This window comes from Charadrius vociferus, unplaced genomic scaffold (assembly GCF_000708025.1).
Source record: "Charadrius vociferus isolate BGI_N301 unplaced genomic scaffold, ASM70802v2 scaffold385, whole genome shotgun sequence".
Lineage (NCBI taxonomy): Eukaryota > Metazoa > Chordata > Aves > Charadriiformes > Charadriidae > Charadrius > Charadrius vociferus.
Window position 1 is genome coordinate 3889305 of NW_009648925.1, and position 20466 is coordinate 3909770.

The following is a 20466-nucleotide window of genomic DNA, read 5'->3' on the forward strand; positions in this document are numbered from 1 at the left end:
AGCTCTCATGAGTGATGTAAAGGAGGCAGAGATTTTTAGAAAGGAAATGTCTTTTTGGAAAAGTCTTGTAACATTTAGTAGGAAATTGTAATCTTTCTGCAGGCTTTTTGGACCATCATCCAAAACACAATAGAAAGTGGTAATCTTGCAATAGAATTTTATAGTGTGGTTTAAAAAATAAATGTAGCTCTTCAGTCTAATAAATTCTGTATGTTCCTTACTGTAATTATGATTGAAGTCCATTACTTTGCTGTAGAACTCTATTGGTTTTGTTCTTTTTAAACTCAGGAGGATATTTTTTAACTAAAGATTAGAGGAGAGCAGTTGACTAATGGGCAGAATTCTCTATTTGAAAAGCATATCAGTTAAAATGTAAGATGGCACCAAAAAAAATGCACACCGTGATCAGACTAAGAATGAACCTCATTTAAAGCCACTCTCTGAGTAGTCCCTTCCATTTCTCTGCACACAGTCAAGTCAACACAGCAGTCTGTCCAAACGAATTGGCTTTTTAAGTATTACGAGAATTTTACCGCTGCAATCCCCACCGAGCTAATGTGGCTGTCCCCTGGGACAGCTGCCCTAGGGGGCCAGCAGTCGGGGTCCCCCCCGGGCACTAGGGCCCTTGTCACTCCTGTTGAAAGATGGCAAAGCAAAGGCAGAGGAAAGGCAGCAGCATTTGGACTCATCATTGCTGATTCTTTTTCTGTAGATCCCCCCCTGCACATAGCAAAAGAACAGGGTCATAAAGTTTTGCCACCCAAGATTGCCTCTGGTTGCTTCGTTAACTTGGTGGCTGTAAAGGTCGGTACTGTTTGTTCTGTTGTCAGAGGAGATCTGTTGGTGGTTGGTTTTAACGCGGGGTTTGAGAGTCTCTGACATGAGGGAGGAATGAGGAGTGCTATTTGGCTTTGTCTTCCCCCCACCAGCCAGAGCTGTGAGCGTGTGGGATGCACAACTACAGCTCCTTCCAGAGGTCAGCGCTGTGCTTGGAGGGTGCTGCAGCTATCCCACGTGGAGAGATCTCTGTGGGAGGCTGTTATAGTCCAAGAGCTTTTCTGTTTGAAATATTTGCAGTGCGGCTACCCCGCTGGCACCTGCCTGTGACTGGCTTCCTATCTTTGCAGTTTGTGGAGAAAGCCAACAAAGAAGTGTTTTTCAAGCAGTTCCCCCTTTTCCTTTTCCCACCTTATCTTGCCCGTTCCCCTGAGGACCCCTGGTTCACTGTTAGCGGTACAAATACACCTCAGAGGTAGTGCAGACGTGGCCAAGGCAATGCTGCCCCGTGAATAAGCAAGAATGCTGAGCACACTGGGATTACATGGGGAAAGAATGTGTATTTCCCCCCACCCCACACATAGGCATTTTGGGCAGCCGACAAAAAGGGTTTCCCCTCCCTTCCTTCCCCTTCAGAGAAACACTGAGCATTTTTATCCCCTTATTTCCATGACACACACACATACTTTGGAATCCATTAATGTGCATTGTTTGTATGGCTCATTTCTTTAGCTGTCAGCTTAACATAATGTTTAGTTTCAATATCAATAGAGGGGAGAGAGGAGAGACAGGGAGGGAGCTTTGAGAGAACAATGCATGAACCTGTGAAACTGCACAAGGCAGAGCTGCAGTGGGGAGACCGATTTGCAGGGAGATTATGTCAGTTTATGTTAGAACCTACAACTCTGGCTTCAACAGCTTATTAATGTTGATCCCGAGATGTCATAGCTCTGATTTGCACCTGTGGTCTTGTCGGCAGAGGGAAAAAGGCTGTTCTTTAAAAATGGCATCTCTTGTCATTTTCCTTGCAGGTTTTAGTCTCATCCATCTGATTGCCACGGGGGTCTCCTGTTTCTTCGGCTCTAGCCTCTTAACGTTTGTGATTTACGTGTACTGCCAGCGATGTCAGAGGCAGTCTCAGGAGTCAACTGTTATCCACCCAACCACTCCCAACCATCTCCATTACAAGGGCAACACAACCCCCAAGAATGAGAAGTACACCCCTATGGAGTTCAAGGTAGGGTACTTGATGAGAAATACGGCGAACAGCTTGATACTACCGAGCAAATTCTGTATTTATGTCATGGTTGAAATTGGGTAGGTTTGTGTTTCTGTGCCCAGCTGTTGGCATTACACGTGGGGTTGAAGGGGCATTTAGCCATACCGTCACAAAGGGGTTAAAAAGTCCATTACTGTAATGGGGTTGTGTTCTGTTTCACAGTCCTGATGAATGCCAGTCTGGCAAGTACATACCAAGATACTCCAGCCCATTCTGACTAGTTTATGTATACAAATTGTCCTCTAAGAAATCAGTAAGAGCTCAGTTCAGTGCATTGTTAGCGCATGGTAAGAGGAAACGGAGGGGAGGAAGAATAAAAACGGAAACTTCATTAGACAAATAGCTGGGAAAATGCTTATTGGTAAGATGAGATTCTGGAAATGCTTTGGGAACTGCCAAATTGGAGAGAAGAGAAAGCAGAAAGGGTTCTGCCCCCACTATCAGTACTGGACAGAACTTACCCCAGGCAGCCATGCAGAATTCAATGATAACAGCAGAACTGGGAGCTGAAGCCTTAGGAGAAGATGAGTGTTGAAGTGGCATACTCTGTTGGCAGGTCTGCTTGCAAAAGAGGACATCAGAGAAGATAGGATTAAGAGTCCGAGAGACAATATGCTGAGACAGTAGCACATTGTTGCATTTGAGCATCAGTCTCCAGGTGAAGTGTGGGATCGGAGATGTGAGCAGTGGGATGGTTGAAGTGGCTTCATGTCACTACAGGAGGAATGGCCTGCCTAAGGTCACTTGAACAGTGTGAAGCATTATTTGGGACATCAACACGAAATAGAAGGAAGCCCTGCAGCTGCTTATTCCTTTGTATAGCTGTTTCTGCTGATCTGGCCTGGCTTCTGACTGAGACCCAACAATAAGATCAATGGTGGGGCCGTAGCCATAGTCTAAACTCCCCGGGGTATTGAAGACTGCTTCTACGTAGGGGTTTTGTAATGCTGGGCACAGGACAACTCCTGATACATGTCTATGATTTGTGAAGTGAATACGCATCAGAACTAAGAGCTTGCATCAAATCATTTGAAAAAAGTCAATGTTGTTTTGGTGTTTTAAGAGGAAACAGTTTGAGCTGGAAAATAAGAGACCAGTTTGGCAATAAGCATGTGCTGAATTCCTTGTGTTGGGCATTGCAGCCCCTCAGAGGATCCCGTTGACTATAAATGCAGTCTCAAAAATACATTTCCTAGCAGCATACGGCTACAGTTGCATAAAGTTTAATAAGGGTGCAGCATCATAATGCGAGTCAGCATGGATTTGTGGAAAGTAAATCACGTCAAGCAAATTGGATTCCTTTTTTAAATTAAATAAATATTGATCTAGGTATGAGGGAAGCAGCAGACATATTGGGATTTTCAGAGGCTTTTAACAAAGTTTCACAGGATGTATTATTCTATACGCTCTGCATATACGGGTTAGGTAATAAATTATTAAGACAGGTAAAGAACTGGGACCTGATCCTGGAAGCTTCAAACTATGAGAATAATCCTTTCAGTGATGTGAGTAGTTGTGGCAAAGTCAATAGGAAGACCCAGGTGAGAAAAGCTTGCGGGAATAAAGAGATGAGCAAGAGTATCCCCTTGTTTCTTACATAGCAAACAGTGAAGAAAAGAGGCAAATTTATTTTTGTGGTCAAAAACAGGTAGTTACAGGGTTGGCTTTGTGTCAGCATTTTCTTCATGATTTATATTGTGCTATCGTATATTATCAGATGATGCTAAAACAGGGAGAACAGTTAAAATTCAGAAGGATGAAGTTGTTCGCAGAATGATCTTGGTCAATCAGGTAAATGGATTATGAAAAGCAATATGTCTATGCCAAGTGGTGTAGTGGAGTAGACGTAATAACAAAGCTAAGCAAAGTTTAAAATAGCAGCAGATTAGTTAATGTAGTATCAGGAGGGAGTTGACCTCTTTGATAGATCTGTCTCTGAATACTTGATCTAGTGTGTAGTAACAGTGAGCAGCTGTTAAGAGTCTTCTTTCGAGGGACGTAAAGAGCCTAGGCATTAGATCAAGTTTTGAAAAGTCTAGTTTATTTAAAGGAAGGCATTAGCTAACTGGGACTGTATGGGTTAGGCTGCGAGTAGAAGGGACTTGGACACAAGGAGAGATAGACCAGATGGGACTTATTTATAGAATGTTAGGAAGTGAAAGAGTTCAAGTGCATAAATCTGCAGTCATTGGACAGACCAAAACTAAATGTTTAGGAGCAAGGGGCTACTTGCTGAGAAGAACTCCAAGTCATACTCTTTCAGAGCGATGAATGAGGCAGAGATTTACAGAAAGGGTAAAATCTATTTATCAAGTTAATCCCCTTTTCTCTATTCCTGTTGAATATTTCCGTATGGTCATCTTTTCTATTGGCCCTGCTTTCTTAAACTCTTGCCTGAAATTGTCTCATTTAATACTACAAATTTGCCATTTCTCAGTATTCCCTTGAAGAATATAACGTTAGTGCAGTAAGAGGAAGGCTCTGTGTGCTCTGTGCTGTGTAATTACATACAGAACTTGTTATTAGCCAGCTTTATATTTAGGAATAACTGGCAGATTTTTCTAATGGTCAGGAGGGAGTTTTTCATGCCTTCAAGGAACATGTGTGGTTTTATTGTGATGCTACACAATTAACATTCAAATGATGGAGGAACTAAAATTCACCTTCTGGAAAATAAGGCCTGGACTGAGCTTGGATGTGGGACTACCTGAATTTAAAATGTGTATGTATGAAAGAAAGTGAATACACCTGAAATTACAGATTCTAAACCTAAGAAAGTTTCTATTCAGCAGATACCAAGAAAACTTCCCCCAACATTTTGAGGTAACGAAAGCAAAATCATTATAGGTTTCTGTGTGTGTGTGAAAGAGTTAATAAATCCACGATTAAGGAAATACATGGTGTGTAGACTACTTTTCGGTAACAGAAAATGATAATACACAGTGACATGGTGGTAGGCAGAAGGCTGAGCATATGCACAAGTCTATTATTTTCCATTCTTTGATAATAATAAGCCTTCTGCAACCATCTTTAGTTTGTTTTCATCTTGAAATATCTCTGCTCTCCAACCAGCAGGTGAACACAGTAGAAAGTTTGGCAGTGTTACATTCAAATGTACAGCACTGAATGCAAACTCATAAATCAAGGTGAATTTTATATGAAGGCAGATTTTAATGAAGGAAGTGCTCGCTGATATGAGCCTTGTTGGACATTTCAGCACAGCAATGCAGTAATGCAGATCAGATGTAAATATCATACATAATGGTGACCTATTGATCATTTAGCTGATGCTAACTTGCTTAGGCAGTGTTTTGCAGAAGAATGTTTTATTTTTACTGGCTTCTTTTCCCTTCCTGTTTTGCTTTCTCAAGAATGCTGTGAGGTTTATTATTAGCTATTTTAGCCATGATGTCTTATAAGATTTCATGCATATACATTTACCTGCAGCACGTTGATTTTGATTTGTTATTCACAGATCGTAGGGGAGAGACCTTTTGGGTCACCTAATAAGCAGTTCATGTTTCATTAATTGGTTAAAGTTCATACAGCACTCTGACAATATTGAAGTCTGTGCAGAACATAAGCATAATGAAATAAAAATTATCTGTTCTTTACGTTTTGGCATGATGGGTTACAGAACCACCTACAACCTTTCCAGTACTGCCAAACCGATTAGTTAATAACTGGCTATCAAAGCAGAGAGGGGATCCTCTTTTTTAACGTCTTGCTTCAGCTACTCAGTGACTTACTCATGTAAGTTAATCATTAGCATCACACTGATGGAAAGCCAGATGATCCTGCAGTAGAAGCAGGAGGATGTAGGGTCAAGGTTGAGCCCTTGTGAATTAGGAGGTCTTGGAAGAGCCACACATGGAGAAAGGGTTTGGACTGAACTTCCTCCTATTGCTAAATCCTCTGCCAATAAAGAGAGCCAACTTTTTATTCTACACGGGGTTTGGATAGTCAAAGGAGTCTGCACGTTGGTCCAAATCCAAAATCCAGTGGCCTGTGGATCAGGCCAGAGGGGATCAGTGAGAAATATAAGTTTGCAGGGTGGTTGTGATGATCATTCTGCAGATTTTCTTCTCGATTGTGCTGGACAGACCTCCCTCTGTCCTTTCTTCCTTAAACACAGCTTTAGTCATGAGTCACACAATCAAACTCTTTCTGTACCGACACCTCAAATAAACTATGGAAGCACTTGAGCATTGCATCTGCTCTGGGCATTGCTGCTGCTCTCGTAGAAGCTCAGGGCCAAACGCTAAAGTTGTGCTCAAGGAAGATAGTCATTTATGTCAATGAGCAAATTTATTGTGAGGGAAGATGAGGTGAGATGCCATTGCAGGCTATGGCATTGAAAGAGGGAAGCTAAATATTGATCACCTGATCAATATCACCTGATACCTGAAGTTTCTAGGAGGACGCCAGAACAACACACATTAACTTGAGTAGGATTCTGAGTCCTGCACTTGCCCAAAATTATGCAGCAAATACAAATGCAGCTACCAGAAAATGGGAGAAATATTCAGTAGATCACTTGGGACTCTGTATAAATTAGAAGCTACGCTGAATATTTTTTAATAAAATGAGAACAATGCTGTTGAGAATCAAATAACTGTGCAGAGCAGACATCTCCTGCAAAGGACTCCGGACTCTGTGATCCACATTTCATTACTAATCCCAAATAATTCATAGCAATAAAATATCAACACGAAAGGTTATGAAACAGAAACCAATTCTGTCTTTGGAAGAAGAATCTTTCTGAATAAAACAACAGGGTGTTTGGTGTGGCTTCCAACATTGCAAAAGGAAATAAAGCTCAGGGTATAGGAAAGTGGATCCCTGTATGGCTTTTAAATGTCTCTCTCTCGGTGATGGTCATTTTCACTGTCGCTGAAAATCACGCCATTTTATAGCGGTGAGACAGCCAGTGGTTCAAGTTTAAATGAGCTTTAACTGCTGTCAGGTGCCCTAGAGGAATGTTTATCTAAGTCAGCCTCGGTCTCTTAGGATGTTTGTTTCTCTCTGCCATGGAAAACTTAGGGCTTCAGTGTCCTATCGCTTAATTTGATATGTTGCTACTTCAACTAAAATTGGCTGGTGCATTTATTTGTAGTGATCACAGCACATACACTGATAGCACTGTGATAGAAGCTTTTTTCTTTTCCCAGTGACCCTTTCACTGTGCATCATTCAAACCCCAGGAAGTGGCTGTAAAGTTCAGACATAAGCCGGCAGTTGATGATACCAAACATCATCAATAAGTTATCAACAGCCTCTCTTAAGTGTTTGCTTTAGCAACATGGCATTTTAGAGAGAAATTTAGCTGATGTAATCAGCTGGAAAAAATAAATACATATATATATAAAAATATAGTAGATCAGATTGAAACATAAATTTTGTTCCCAGTGAATTTCATGTTTAACAAAGACTATTTCCCCTGAATAAAGTGGCATTTAAGAACATTAAGTGCTTGAATGGTAGAGTACATATTTTTAGTACTTACCATGAGTATAGTATTATTTGAAAAAGAATAGTAGGGGCAGGGGGTTGTATTGGCAAAGGAGCATTGTGCCCTTTCTTGTATGATCCTGCAGTTGCAAATATCACTTCAGGGGACTCTCAATTTACATAATGCCTGCTAGGAAGGGAAGGCAAGAGAGCTTACTGATGGGGAAAAAAGGATTAAGTGGTGCGTCTCAGTCAAAATCTATTAGTGTCTTTTCTCCTCTTTATATCATTGGGTCGAGTCAAATTGAGCAGTCAAGCATGCCTGGAGGTGTGGCTGTCCTGGGATGATTGTGCCTGTAGCGTGATGTGCGTCTCTTGGAGGTGTCCTCACCCCATGGCAGCAGTGGCTCAGCAGGTTGCTGTGTGTAAGTCACAGATATCTCCCTCTCATAGATACGTTATTTAAGAGTAGGGGAAACTGCCAATTCGGATCTGAATGTTTCCTTGCTCTTTCTTCCTCTGGGATGCTAAACAGCTGCTCACAATGGTCCCCCAATGGGAACTGGTCCCCGCTTCATCCGCTTTTCATACAAACCCTTCATGACTTCGCAGGGCTGTTGCTGCTCACTGTGGGGTGGGAATCCACATTGTTCTGCCTTCCCCACCATTTTGAGGGAGCCCAGCTTTTGGGATGACTTTTTGTTTTCCTCTTTAAGCCATACAGAGAAGTTTCAAGTGACACTGGGGATGGGTGCTTCGCATTCATCCTGTAATGTTGTTCTTTGTTGACTCAGCCTTCTCTCCTCCTCCTTGTATAACCAGGCACATCTCCTCTACACCCAGGTCAGGGATATATATGGTCCATGCTCTGCCTTCTTACAGGCTAGGCTAACCATCATGGATGCTCACACTAGCCTTTTTTGGGGGTTGTGTTACTGCAGCTGTGATAATCTGTGGACCCAGGCAAGACAGGCTTGTAGGCAGATAAGTTTTGTTTTGTTTGGTTTTTAATTAGATCAATGAATATAGCTGGAAAAAGCTGGCAGGTTTGCAACATGTGAGCTTCTATTTCAGACCTGGAGACGGATAGATGTGTTCAAAAGTTTAGCTGATTTTCCCAGCTACACTAATTGATCTAATAATTGATATTACCTTTTTCTTGCAATTTTTGCCTTTCCTAATTTCTCTGAGGCTGACATGTATCTGCCCCCACCCACCCATCTGCGCTGGAAGAAGGAGAATGAAACGAAGAAAAACTGCTGGAATAGGAATAACTAAATCGCACTGCAATGACTGCCGTGTATTTACATGACTTCCCTCTACTGGTCAGAAGAGGGATATTGCAAATGTACCCTAGCCTCATTTGCTAGAAGCTAACGGTTCTCCCTTGGTCCAGGTGCTTGAAGTGGTTCTTCCCTCCTTGTCTCCATGAAGCTCTGGCTGGCAGTGTTACGCGCATTAGACGAACTGGGAAATCCTCAGTGCCTCCAAGATGTGCAGGAGGAATAAATGATGTATTTGCAGAAGAGTTTAAAGGGAGCCATGAAAGAGGCGGGGAGCTAAAGTAAGGGGAGAGGATAATATTAGGCAAACGATAAATACCAGAAAACATGTAACCTTTGTGGTATACTTGGAGTGGAGCTGCCTTGCTATTCATCTGGACTAGCTCCAATAGTGAATAATGGATTTTTAAGTAGAATTATCAAAAAATAGAGCTGCATACATACAAAACAAAGATAGCCGTGTCAGTATGGAGAACTAGAGCTCAATGTCCAGAATGTGTTTGGCGACTCTGAGAGATGACAGCCAAAATACCTGAGCTGTTTTTTTCCTGAACCAGCCTGTCCTAAAGAGCAATTGAGAGCTCAGGGCTGCTGAGGATGTGCTGGCTGCTGCCACAGCTCAGGCTGCACAGGCTGCAGCAACACTACATCTGTTGCCACCTTTCCCTGGTACATGATTTATATATGCACAACAGGTTTGGCATAAGGTAAGCAGTAGTTCTGCCTGCGTTCCCCTATAGCTGGGGGAATCCTCATTAAGTCAGCTCTAACATCGTCCTGAGACTTGGCACAAAGCATGTGAATAAAGGAAAGAACTGAAAATCAGTGGATGAAGGAATCTAGATGGACCGTATCCCAGAGTCCGTGAGAACCAATTAATGAACAACTCCAATTACCTTTATAAATATCATGGATCTTGGGCAAACCCCCAGTGCCATGAAATGCAAAGGTAATACAAAAGCGTTTGTAAGAAAGCAGACCAATTTCCTCCCAGCTAATTGAATCACTGTTAAGCTACCAAAGTCTGATGCACTAAAGACACAAGTAGCTCCAGTAAGTCCGTGTGGGAAAGGCCTGTTGGATTTGGGGATAAGAGAAACTATCTGTAATCAGACAGGCCCACAATCGATAGAGCACGCCTGGACCTTCCCCACTCAACAAAGCACATCATTGGGGTGTTAAATCCCACTTAGTCTTTAAGGTTTGGCAGAGTTGGGGCCATACTGGAGAGGGAAACCAGGAGAAACAAAAGGGATTGACTCAACCGTGCTTTCAGTCACAGTGATGGAAACTCATTGAAACAAATCTGTGTCAGTATTAATATGCAGGGAAATCTGAATTAATATTTGAGAGGCAATATGTCACATACCCTGATGAAATGAAAGGTGGCTGGGCTGAATTGACAGCTGAGCCGGGACTGTAATGCTGAGCAGAAAGAAATCAAACACGATCACTTTTTGCGCAGACTTTCAAGCATTAGAGGATGAAGGGAAAGCATGAGACTGAGCTGCATAAGGGCAGATTCTCACCTGGTTAAAAACGTAGCTTCACTGGTCCATACAGCTAAAGAAAAGAGGATGATGTTTGTGTCTTAAATAATCTTGTGACATGTAAGTAGAAATTGGCTTGGACAGGAACACTGCTGCAGAGATTGAAACCTGGCTAATGGACTGTGAACATCGGGCAATCGTTAATGGGAACATACGGGACTATGGGGAGGAGTTGTTTGGGGCACTGCAAGCAGTAATGCAAGGTTTGGCTTTATTTAATATCTTCATTAACAAACTTGGAGAGGGTGCATTCAGTGTGTTAATTGAACTAGCAGAAGATATTAAATTGGGAGGTGTGTCAAAAAAACAGCCATTGCCATAGAAATAATGGAAAATGACCTGGGGAGGTTATAAATGTAGAGGGGAAATAACAAGGTGAGATGCAGCATGGGGAGAAAACAAAGCAATCTTGAGGAAAATAATCAAAAAGCAGCTATTTAGAGGGCGGGAGATACTTGGAAAGCAATAAGATTATAAGAGACTGAACGGAGTTAGCAGATGGCAAATTAGGCCAGTTTTTACTTTTATTTCTATTTTTACTACTTTTTTTTTTTTTTTTGCACCACTGCAGTTACACCTTTGCAATTCTCAGTCTAAATGTAGCACTGTGGGCTGGCACCAGACTGCATGACTTGTGTTGGTAATTCACCAGAATAAGCAGCTCTGAGACCATCTGAAAACTCTGGGCTGCTTATTCTAATATAACTGCAACGAGGCAGTGAGAACTGCCTTCCCTGGCCAGACCTACATCCGGTCGCTGTGGCTTTACTAGTTACCACCAGTAACTGAAGCCCAGTTGCTCTGGATGATCATCTGCACCCAGTGTGAACTGTGAAACTTAGTTTTAGAAGGCAGTCAGAGAATCACAGTGTGATAGGGGTAGGAAGGGGCCTCTGGAGATTGTCTAGTCCAACCCCCCAGCCAAAGCAGGTTCACCTACAGCAGGTTGGACAGGAATGCGTCCAGGCGGGTTTTGAAGACCTCCAGAGAAGGAGACTCTACAGCCCCTCTGGGCAGCCGGTTCCAGTGCTCTGCCACCCTCAAAGGAAAGAAGTTCCTCCTCATATTTATATGGAACTTCTGTGTTCAAGTTTGTGCCCATTACCTCATGTATTATCACTGAGCACCACTGAAGAAAGACTGTTTCCATCCACCTGGCACCCTGCCTTTAAGTATTTATAAGCATTGATAGGATTCCCCCCCAGTCTTCTCTTCTCCATGCTAAAAAGACCCAAGTCCCTCAGCCTTTCCTGGTAAGAAAGATATTCCAGTCCCCTAATCATATTTGTAACCCTTTGCTGTACCCTCTCTAACAGTTCCCTGTCCTTCTTGAGCTGAGGAGCCCAGAACTGGCACAGTACTCCAGATGCGGTCTCACCAGGGCAGAGTAGAGGGGGAGGATGACCGCCCTCGACCTGCTTGCTACGCTCTTCTTGATGCACCCCAGGATGCCATTGGCCTTCTTGGCCACCAGGGCACATTGCTGGCTCATGGTCATCCTGTTGTCCACCAGGACTCCCAGGTCCCTTTCCCCAGAGCTGCTTTCCATGATATACCCCTGGTGAGTTAGTCTGAGCACGAGAGCATGCACAAGGGCAGGTGCCGTAGCTCAAATGATGAGCCTGTGTAGTAACACTATAGTGTATGTGAGGGACCCAAAAAGGGGGAAGGAAGGACATACATCGAAGCATAGTAGTGCAGCAAGGAGACAGTTTACACCTTCCCACACAGTTGAGATCATGTCTGCTATATCCTGTGCACCAGCTATATTGGGAAGCAGCTTGGGGCAGCCCTGAATTCCTCTTTTGTGTCTGGACACCACGTCATGGGTGTTTGCCGCCACCAAATTACTGGCAAACCAGGAATAAATAGCAAGCTCTATGCTAGACACCTGCGCTTGCCAGTGGGAAAATTTCAACTGACTCCTTGGACTTCAGTTTCCAGTTCAGATTAATACTTAAACCTGCATTTAGCTCTAAGCAGGGACTCAGTTCAGTTTGCCTTACTATTTCCTACAGTTTGTTTTGTCATCTTACTCATGTGCTTAAAGTCAGAGATGTGCCAAAGCGTCTTTCTGACAATGGTCCTTTATGTTGCCAACTCTGAAGGTTTTTATAAGTTTAAAATGGCAGTAATATAACCTCACTCCCTTCTAAGTATAAGGATGAAATAGCTATTTTCAAACAGCTATAGAAAACTGTAGCTATTCATTTTCTTATAATTGAATGTTAGTTCCATTGTCAACCTGAGCACATCTACAGATGCTGCCATCATTTGGGGGTTGTTTAATTTATTTACCAATAACAGTGAACAAAGAATTTCCTGTCTAAAAATATGGTAAGCTTCCATCCAAAAAGAACATGCAATCATCAGTTTAGTGTCCCAGTGGGATTTTTTTGTATCTCTTTTTGAGTAGAAAAACCTTCTTATATAGAAAATGGGTTCCTCATCTGTACATCTACACTCCACAGTAAATCCTGCAAACAGCCTTATTGAATTCATCAGAAAAAACTCAATACATAAACCGTGGCCACTGCTACCTTTGACTTCAGTGCAGGCAGAGCTCAAGAGATTTTATAAAGTCATCAGGTGAGATAGTTTGCTTAGTGTAAGACACTAAGCAGATTTTTAAGAAAGATCAGAAAGAAGAATCATTAAAGTCTTAAAAATCGCTCATAGCTTGCAGTAAATACATGGGTCTCATAAGGTCTTTCTGGCAACTTTCCGTCTTTCCAGGGTCATTTGCAATGCATAGCTCGAGAGGCACAGCAGTGTTGTGGCATCCGGTGGATCAGAAGAAAGGGAGCATGTGGGTGGGCCAGACGTCATTTATTTTCCTGGTGTCAATTATTGCCAAAAGAGGTTATTTTAGTTGTATGGTTTATTTTGTTGAAATGTAATGATTATGCTAATTATTTCCAAATTTACTGGTTAATTATAATTCTGAGATCTCTGCCTTGGTACTTCCAGAGATGTACAAGCTGCGGGAAATGTTTCATAATATTAATATATATCCACAACCCTAAGTAATTTGGCTAATGTTCCTAGAACACAAAAAGTAACATCCTTTAATGAGAGGCATGGCTAGCTCCGTAAAACAGCTCATCTGCATCGAAAAAGAATTTTGCTCAATCTGATTTCACTGCAAGAAACAAACAAAGGAGCACAAAAGAAGCTAAATGTTGGATCTTGACTTCCTTACGTCATTGCACAATTCCCTTATCCCACCATTTTCCTGGGGGATGAGGGGGAGTAATAGCCATCCCACTGTTGCTACAGGAAGTCTGTTGGATGCTGTTCCAAGGAAAATTGGAAACGCTACTTGAATTCTTTTAGGCCTAATTGTCCCACTGAGTTCAGTGGGAATTTTGTCCCTGATTTTTGCAGAGGCAGGATGCAGGATGCACAAAGGCTTCATTCGGATATTGCAAAGAGGAATGGGTTTACTACAAAGTTGCCATCTGCTACCAGGACTCTAATTTTAGATGTTTGCCTCTGTCCACAGTGGATGACCAGAATTAGCACTGATTGGAGTTGTTACCCTTGGATCCTTAGTGCCTGCACTCACTTTGTGACAAAAGAAAGGGGAATTTTGTCTTTGTTGTAGTGCACTGGGACTTGCAAGACGGAAACTTCCAACTACGCAGTCAGTCCTGGCACAAGCGACACATCTCTGATGATTCATGCACATTGGAAAGGGGTGCACTGCGTTGTTCAGCCTCTTTAGAGGTTGAAGTGGTTGATAACTGTAAATGCTAGACAGGATAGTTGGAAGCTGTCCAGGAAGGTCACCAAACATTTTCTTTCTTCTTTTTACCTTTGTAAAGAGGAAAGTGTCATGAGTGGATGGTGGAAGAACTGAAATAGCTCCTGTTGACAGAGAAATAGAGGAGAAACTGTGAGGCTGGGGGAAATTGTCCTTGCTCATTGACTTCACGAGGACTGTGGTGCTGGATAGCTGGTGAAGATTAAGCTACAGAAGTCTTGGGAAACTTCTTGACTGTTTCCCCATACCACCCCCAAAACAGAAAAGAAGACCTGGAGCTCAAAGAGAACGCTGAACTCCAGAAACCTCAGTGCTTTCTGCATGAGAAGATTCAGGAAATCTTGCCATTGCGTGTCGCCCTGTGGGAACTACTTTATGGCCCTTAATTTGGTGTTAGTCGTATGCGTATCAGATGCTTTTAGAAGCATCCTTTTCACTTTAGCTTCTCAAAAACTACATGGAGTTTCTTTTAATTGGGGGGCGGAAGCGGGGGCAGGGGGATGTTCATCCCCTTTTAAAATCAAGTTTTGACATTTTCTTGATTGTTTATTGAAAATTGAAACATTTGATCTGTTTATGTGTGTAAAAAGTGTTTATACAGCTTGTACATGCAGCTGTAGGATGGGAGTAGTACTGAAAGTCTCATGCTGTTGTGCATGAAGATGTTTTGATACATCTGGGAGAATGTAAGCAAGTAGGTCAGTGGATTATGACTTAATGACTTGGAGCAGAGGCAGGATTTTGGGGAGTAGTGGCAAGGCATTGCTGGAGAAAAAGTAACAAATGGAAAATCTGAATGATGACAGGCTAAAAATATCAATGGAGAAAGCTGAACAAAATTAAATGTATGCATACTGCACAATGCAGTCATGTTTAACACATCCGATGCTTGGCTTTACCTTGGGATAAACAGCCTGCAAGTGTATGTCCAGTATGAATACCAGCAGGCAGAGCAGCACACGAGGGGGGGTATCTGTAAAATTTCCCCTCAGACTCTTCCAGTGCTAACTAATTGCTAGTACAATAGAAAGAGTGATAACAAATTGTTCATATATTTCTGCAAATATTGAAATACTCAGGATTCTGTTGTGCTTGGCATAGACATGCAATTCACGGGCAACAAGATCGGACCTTGTGATGAGTTGACAGATCACATACAATGGAGAAAGATGCTGCTATTTTACATGCTCTTAAAACCATATCCATCTTAGTCCATCTGAAAACATCCCTGCTTGACAAAGCAGAGTTCCTGGGTCAAAGAATTTTTTTATATATTAGTCATGTACTAATGCAACATAATAAAGGGTCTTTTAAAGAAAGCAGTTGAAGTTGTGCCTGCTTTTGAGTGATCTGCCTGGTCGGGTTAGTGCATGCTGGTGGCTTACCCTCTGCTAACAGGTTCTTGAATTGAGGTTAGTGGTGAAGAGACCAGAAGAAAGAAGTATCAAATATGCCGGGGTGGCACGGCCCATACTGGAAGGGAGGAAGCAGGTAAAAGTGTTTGATAGATGCATGTTGAGTTTCTAGTTATTAGTTGAATGGAGCACTTTTTCTAAGCATATCCCACAGGTTTTCATCTTAGATCAGGATCTGGTCTCACTTTTGCACGGGGAATTTTATGCTTGCACAAGTACCAGAAGCTTCTTTCTTCTCAAGGCAGGATAGGACCAAAATGAGGGCCTGAATTGTTTCCCTCAGTATTTGAAATACATCGTGTGTATGGCACAGAGATTTTGGACCAAGTGATGTTTCAGCACAGAGATTTTGGACCAAGTGATGTTTCAGCAGTAGACGTTCATCAGACTTCTGGTCTTTTCGGATCCTGCTTACTCAGCAACCAGTCCCTAGAGGTTGTAGCTGCAGGCAGGGGGATGTATTAGTGTTTGATATGGGGAGGAAACAGACAACAAGAAGGGGAAAATACAGGTTGAGTATCAGGAAAATTGTCATCAGTAAGGTCTGGTGAGCACTCAGATCACTGACACATCACCCTGAAGAGTGCAGGATGGTTGTGCAGAAGGGCTCAGGCAGCAAAGGCAAGTTTTTCTTCCTTCTCTGAAACCTCTACTGAGGACAGCCAGAGCTCTAGCGCTCACTGCGCTGCTCTAGCCAGCGTAGTTCATGCAGCCACAGCCCTGCAAAAGCACCCAAGGACTGTCCCTTCTAAGAGGACTTACTGAGCGTTGTCTTCAGCAACCCCTTCTTGGCCACTGTAATGCTGGGGACTTTGCTCAGAGGTGGCTGAGGGGAAGAGGCCTTTGTAGGAGTTGGGCTGTGAGCAAGGGTTGGGTCTGTGTTAATTTCTGTGACCGACTGTAGTTGTGTGGTGGTGATGACTCTTGGCCTTTCCCGTTGGGACCGATAAATATTGGTGGGAACACCTATGGGCGCAGCAGGCTGTTTTCATCCCCACAGTAACTCCAGTGAGTTCAAGCTGTCAGGAGGCTCTGAGCTTGGCAGCATAACCCATATGGTGTTCAGGGAATATTTTCCAAAGGGAGAGTCATTGGCCATGTCCATACTGTCACAGCAAAGAACTGCAGAACGAGAGCAAGGGGTAAAACTCTGAGTAAAACAGTATGGGAGCCCACCCAGAGCGATGTGACTGCACACCTCTTCTCCTGCAGTGTAGGCATGAGTATGTGTGTGTACGTCTCTAAAATTCACTGCTGCCTAATTTCCCTTCTTCAAAATATCAACCAATTTCTAGTGCCAAGGAACCTAATAATCTATTTATTAAAATGAGACAGACAATAAGTTTGTGTGGGGAAATGTTAAGGCAGTGCACATTGATCATGCTGATTTAGGACTGTACTGCCATCGCAGCGTTTCCAGAGACAAATTCTTTGCAGCTAATTGCATTATAAATTCCACTAAACCATTTTCATAAGGTATTTCCCTAAGATATAAGCCCTCCATCGAAAATAAAACCAAAAAGAGCAAAGGAGCAGTTGTGGGTTTTTTTCCTAATTAAATGTTATATGAAAGTAAGACAAGAGAGAGAGAAAAAAATGCAAATCATGTTAATTAAATGCTAAGTCTGCTGTAAGGGGCTAGTTTTAAACACCGTGGGACATGTTGAAACTCATACAGATTTTCCAACTGGAAGCCAAAAAGGTAGAGTCCTGTGGTTCTTGTCCTCAGATCGAGATGGTCCTGAGCCATCCAAAGTCAGGATTTTGATGTCACCAAATTTCAGATGTGGTAATCTGGCATGTTGTGAATCGTAACCATCCCAAAAAGTCACCTGGATGCTGGACCACCTTCAAGACACATCAGGGAGTGCAGCAGTGGGAAGCGGCCTCTTCCTCCCGCTGTGGCAGCCCGTGGCCGTGGGGTTACGTTGCCTGCAGTGCGTATCCTGGCCTGGAGACACCGATAGGAGATAGCAGTCATCGTGCACAGCCAGTGTGAAGACCTGTGTTGTTCACCAGAGAGCAGTTCTCCCAAATACTCGGTGGTAGTACCCAGCAAAGTGCATTTTTACAGGGGATCTCAATCGTTTTTATCAAGCTGGGTCAGAAGACACTGAAGCAGAGAGCAGTTAATTGGATTTCCCAAGGAAGCATAGCAAGCAGCAGAGGACTGAGCCCGGCTTCCTTGTTTCCCAGCCTCCAGCACAACGCAGCAGTCTGTTGCCCACACTATTTTAAAATTTCTTCGGGTGACTGGGAGCGAAGCATGACATTTCTTTTCTTCCTTCCATATTGAAGGGAACAAATTCTCATTCCTTGGAAATATTTGTCACTTTGACCATGCCTATACCGATTCTCTCCTTGGTTCCTACAAGTGATATGCTGTGAGCTCAATTTAGAAAGTCCAGGCAGGGAGAGATCGCAGTCAGCCCCGGAGAAGGATGGGTCTCCTCCAGTTTTCATGTATGAGATGTTTCAGGTAGTGCTCATTTCCAAAAAAAAGTTACTTGGTAGTTCAGCAATTGGGAAATTTCTTTGCCAGGGTATTTTTGCCGTAGGAGAGCGTTTCCTCCTAATGTTGCGTATGAAGCTTGTATGAGCTGCAGCTCCCAGCTGGGAGCCTGCTATTGGATTTGGAGAAAGCATTTTCTTTTCTTCCTCCTCCTCTCCCCCTCCCCATGCAGTAAAATTACTCGATTACAAAGAAATTGGGAGATAAATGTACCGCCTGTGGTCTTGTCTTTGAACCTAGGGGTAGCTCCAATCATTTCAGCAGTCACAGTCGGGATGCAGCTAAGCCCTGACTGTGCCACACGCTCGCCTAACTGTAGCCTCCTAAAAGTTGGGCACCCCCTGTTGGCGGGTCACCCTACTGCTGCCAGGGCTGGGGGGGACAGGGGGTCCCCCACAAGGCAATATTCATCTGCACCTGCCTTCACGCAGGAAAGAGACTTCTCCTTGCCTTGCTGACGGAGCCCCCACGCCTGAAGTTTAGGTGGCTGAAGTTAGATGGGTTGAGTGAAGCTAACGGAGCTGGGTATTTCGTGGGCTTGAGCGTTGGTTAATTAATTTTCATCTTGCCCTGAGCTCGGTTGGGTATGAGCTGTTTGTCTCAAGGTGGAACTGAGGTGAAGTGGTTCCCCCAGCAGCATCAGGTTGTGGCAGAACAGCCGTTAGGTCCCAGGACTAGTTGCCTCATTAGACCTCTCCATTGCTCTGCTCCAGACAGGAAAGATGCTGATGCCTTCTTTAAAGGTGCTGTGCCCCAATCATGAGGATGCTGTCGCAAACACGCCTAGTGTTTGCTAGTATAAAGAAATCTAAGCCAGGGGTTAGTTGAAAAAACTGTCATAAAAGTTTCTCAGCCAAATTCACAGAAATCAGATGACTATAAAGGAGTTAGCTTCATAAAATTATTGCATCTCTGCCAAATGGGATTTTATCCTTGTGCATAGGTAACGGCTGGCATAGCAATGGGCTTTCACCTGGGGGGAACGGGGACATGTGCCTGCTGGTGGGAAGAGTAATAGCAATTCCTGCAAAAAGCAAAGAAGGTGGGAAGAGGGGAGGGAGAAAACCCCTATTTCTAAATTTTTATGGTAAAAGGGGCATTTGTGGTTCTTATTTTTTATGTTGTTGTTGCCAACAATTGTTACGTGGATGTTTTTTAAGTCATTTTAGTTTTTCCAAAAGTGACCATGATTTATTACTTATACTGTAGCTTACAGAAGTGACACACTTAATATCGGGGGGTCCAAACCTGGATATCTACCAATGGAGATGGAGATCAGGTAAATGCACACCTGCTCTTCCAAAGAGAAAAAGCTGCCGTTTGGCAAGTGGTTTGAGAGGGAGCCGCAGGCTATAACACGAGCATTTTGGAAGAGATTAGATTGAGCGCTGCCATTAATCACCAAGTTTCGTGTAGGCCCAGCATGGTTTTGTGTGACAATGATGTTCAGACAACACGCCAGCTTCCAGGAGACTCCAGGTCCCTGGAGAAGGCTCTGGGTTCTGGCCCTAGCAGTAGCTGAGCACAGGTCCACCGAAGGAGACCTGGCAGGAGCTGTGGTCCCCTGTAGACTAGCCCCATAGCGAGTTGATGTACCATCTTACTCTCCCAGCCGGAGGGAAGGTGGTGGTGGCTGCAACAGAGACCGTGATGGAGAAGACAGGTGAGAGGGAGGTGTCTGCAGGTAGATAAGAGTAATTCTGTGACCCCAGTGCCATGCCTGTCATTTTCTCTTCTCTCTTACAGACACTTAACAAGAACAATTTGATACCAGATGACAGGACCAACTTCTACCCGTTGCAGCAAACCAATGTGTACACGACAACCTATTATCCCAGTACACTGAACAAATATGACTACAGGCCCGAGGCCTCCCCTGGAAGGACCTTTACCAACAGCTGATGATGGACAGATCCTACAGGACTGGATCACTTCCTATATGAATTTTTTTAATTGATTTCATGGACCAAATACTGGCCCAGCCTCTAGATGTAAATATTGTACAGTAGGGTCTTTTTTTTTTTTTTCCTTTGGTTAATTGTATTTCTTGTAAACAGCACATCTCCTTACAAGGACAAAAATGAATATGGACCATTCTGCAGAGCTTTTGTGGACATTTGGCTGGAGATGGCTCTTACTACTGCAACAGTTTATGGCTGGAAGATCAGCATTGCTGTCCAAGGCCAACGCTGTCAAGGAGGTGGCTGTGTGCTGAGCTCAGTGGCCACCACGCAGCAGCACACAACACACGGGTGCACTCTAAGAAAGGCAGGAGGTGGCCTTCTGGGGCAAGGGTGTCTGTCTGGTGAGGAGCATCCTTCCTGAGACAGGGTAGCAATGGTGCACTGGATGACACGCAGCTCATGAAACAGGCCGAGCGGGACTCCATCGTGCCAACAACTTGAAGAACGTTTTCTTTTTCTTTTCCTTTTT

At 43.4% G+C, this 20466-nt stretch overlaps 1 protein-coding gene across 1 annotated transcript in view; it reads left to right on the plus strand.

The window, feature by feature from the left end:
- Positions 1–20466, plus strand: part of SEMA5B (sema domain, seven thrombospondin repeats (type 1 and type 1-like), transmembrane domain (TM) and short cytoplasmic domain, (semaphorin) 5B) — a 136090-nt gene extending 115624 nt beyond the window's left edge. The window contains exons 20-21 of the mRNA XM_009887274.1: positions 1809–2014; positions 19780–20466. Of these exons, the coding sequence (XP_009885576.1) occupies positions 1809–2014; positions 19780–19935 (362 nt within the window). The 3' untranslated portion in view covers positions 19936–20466. The remainder of the gene's footprint in view (positions 1–1808; positions 2015–19779) is intronic.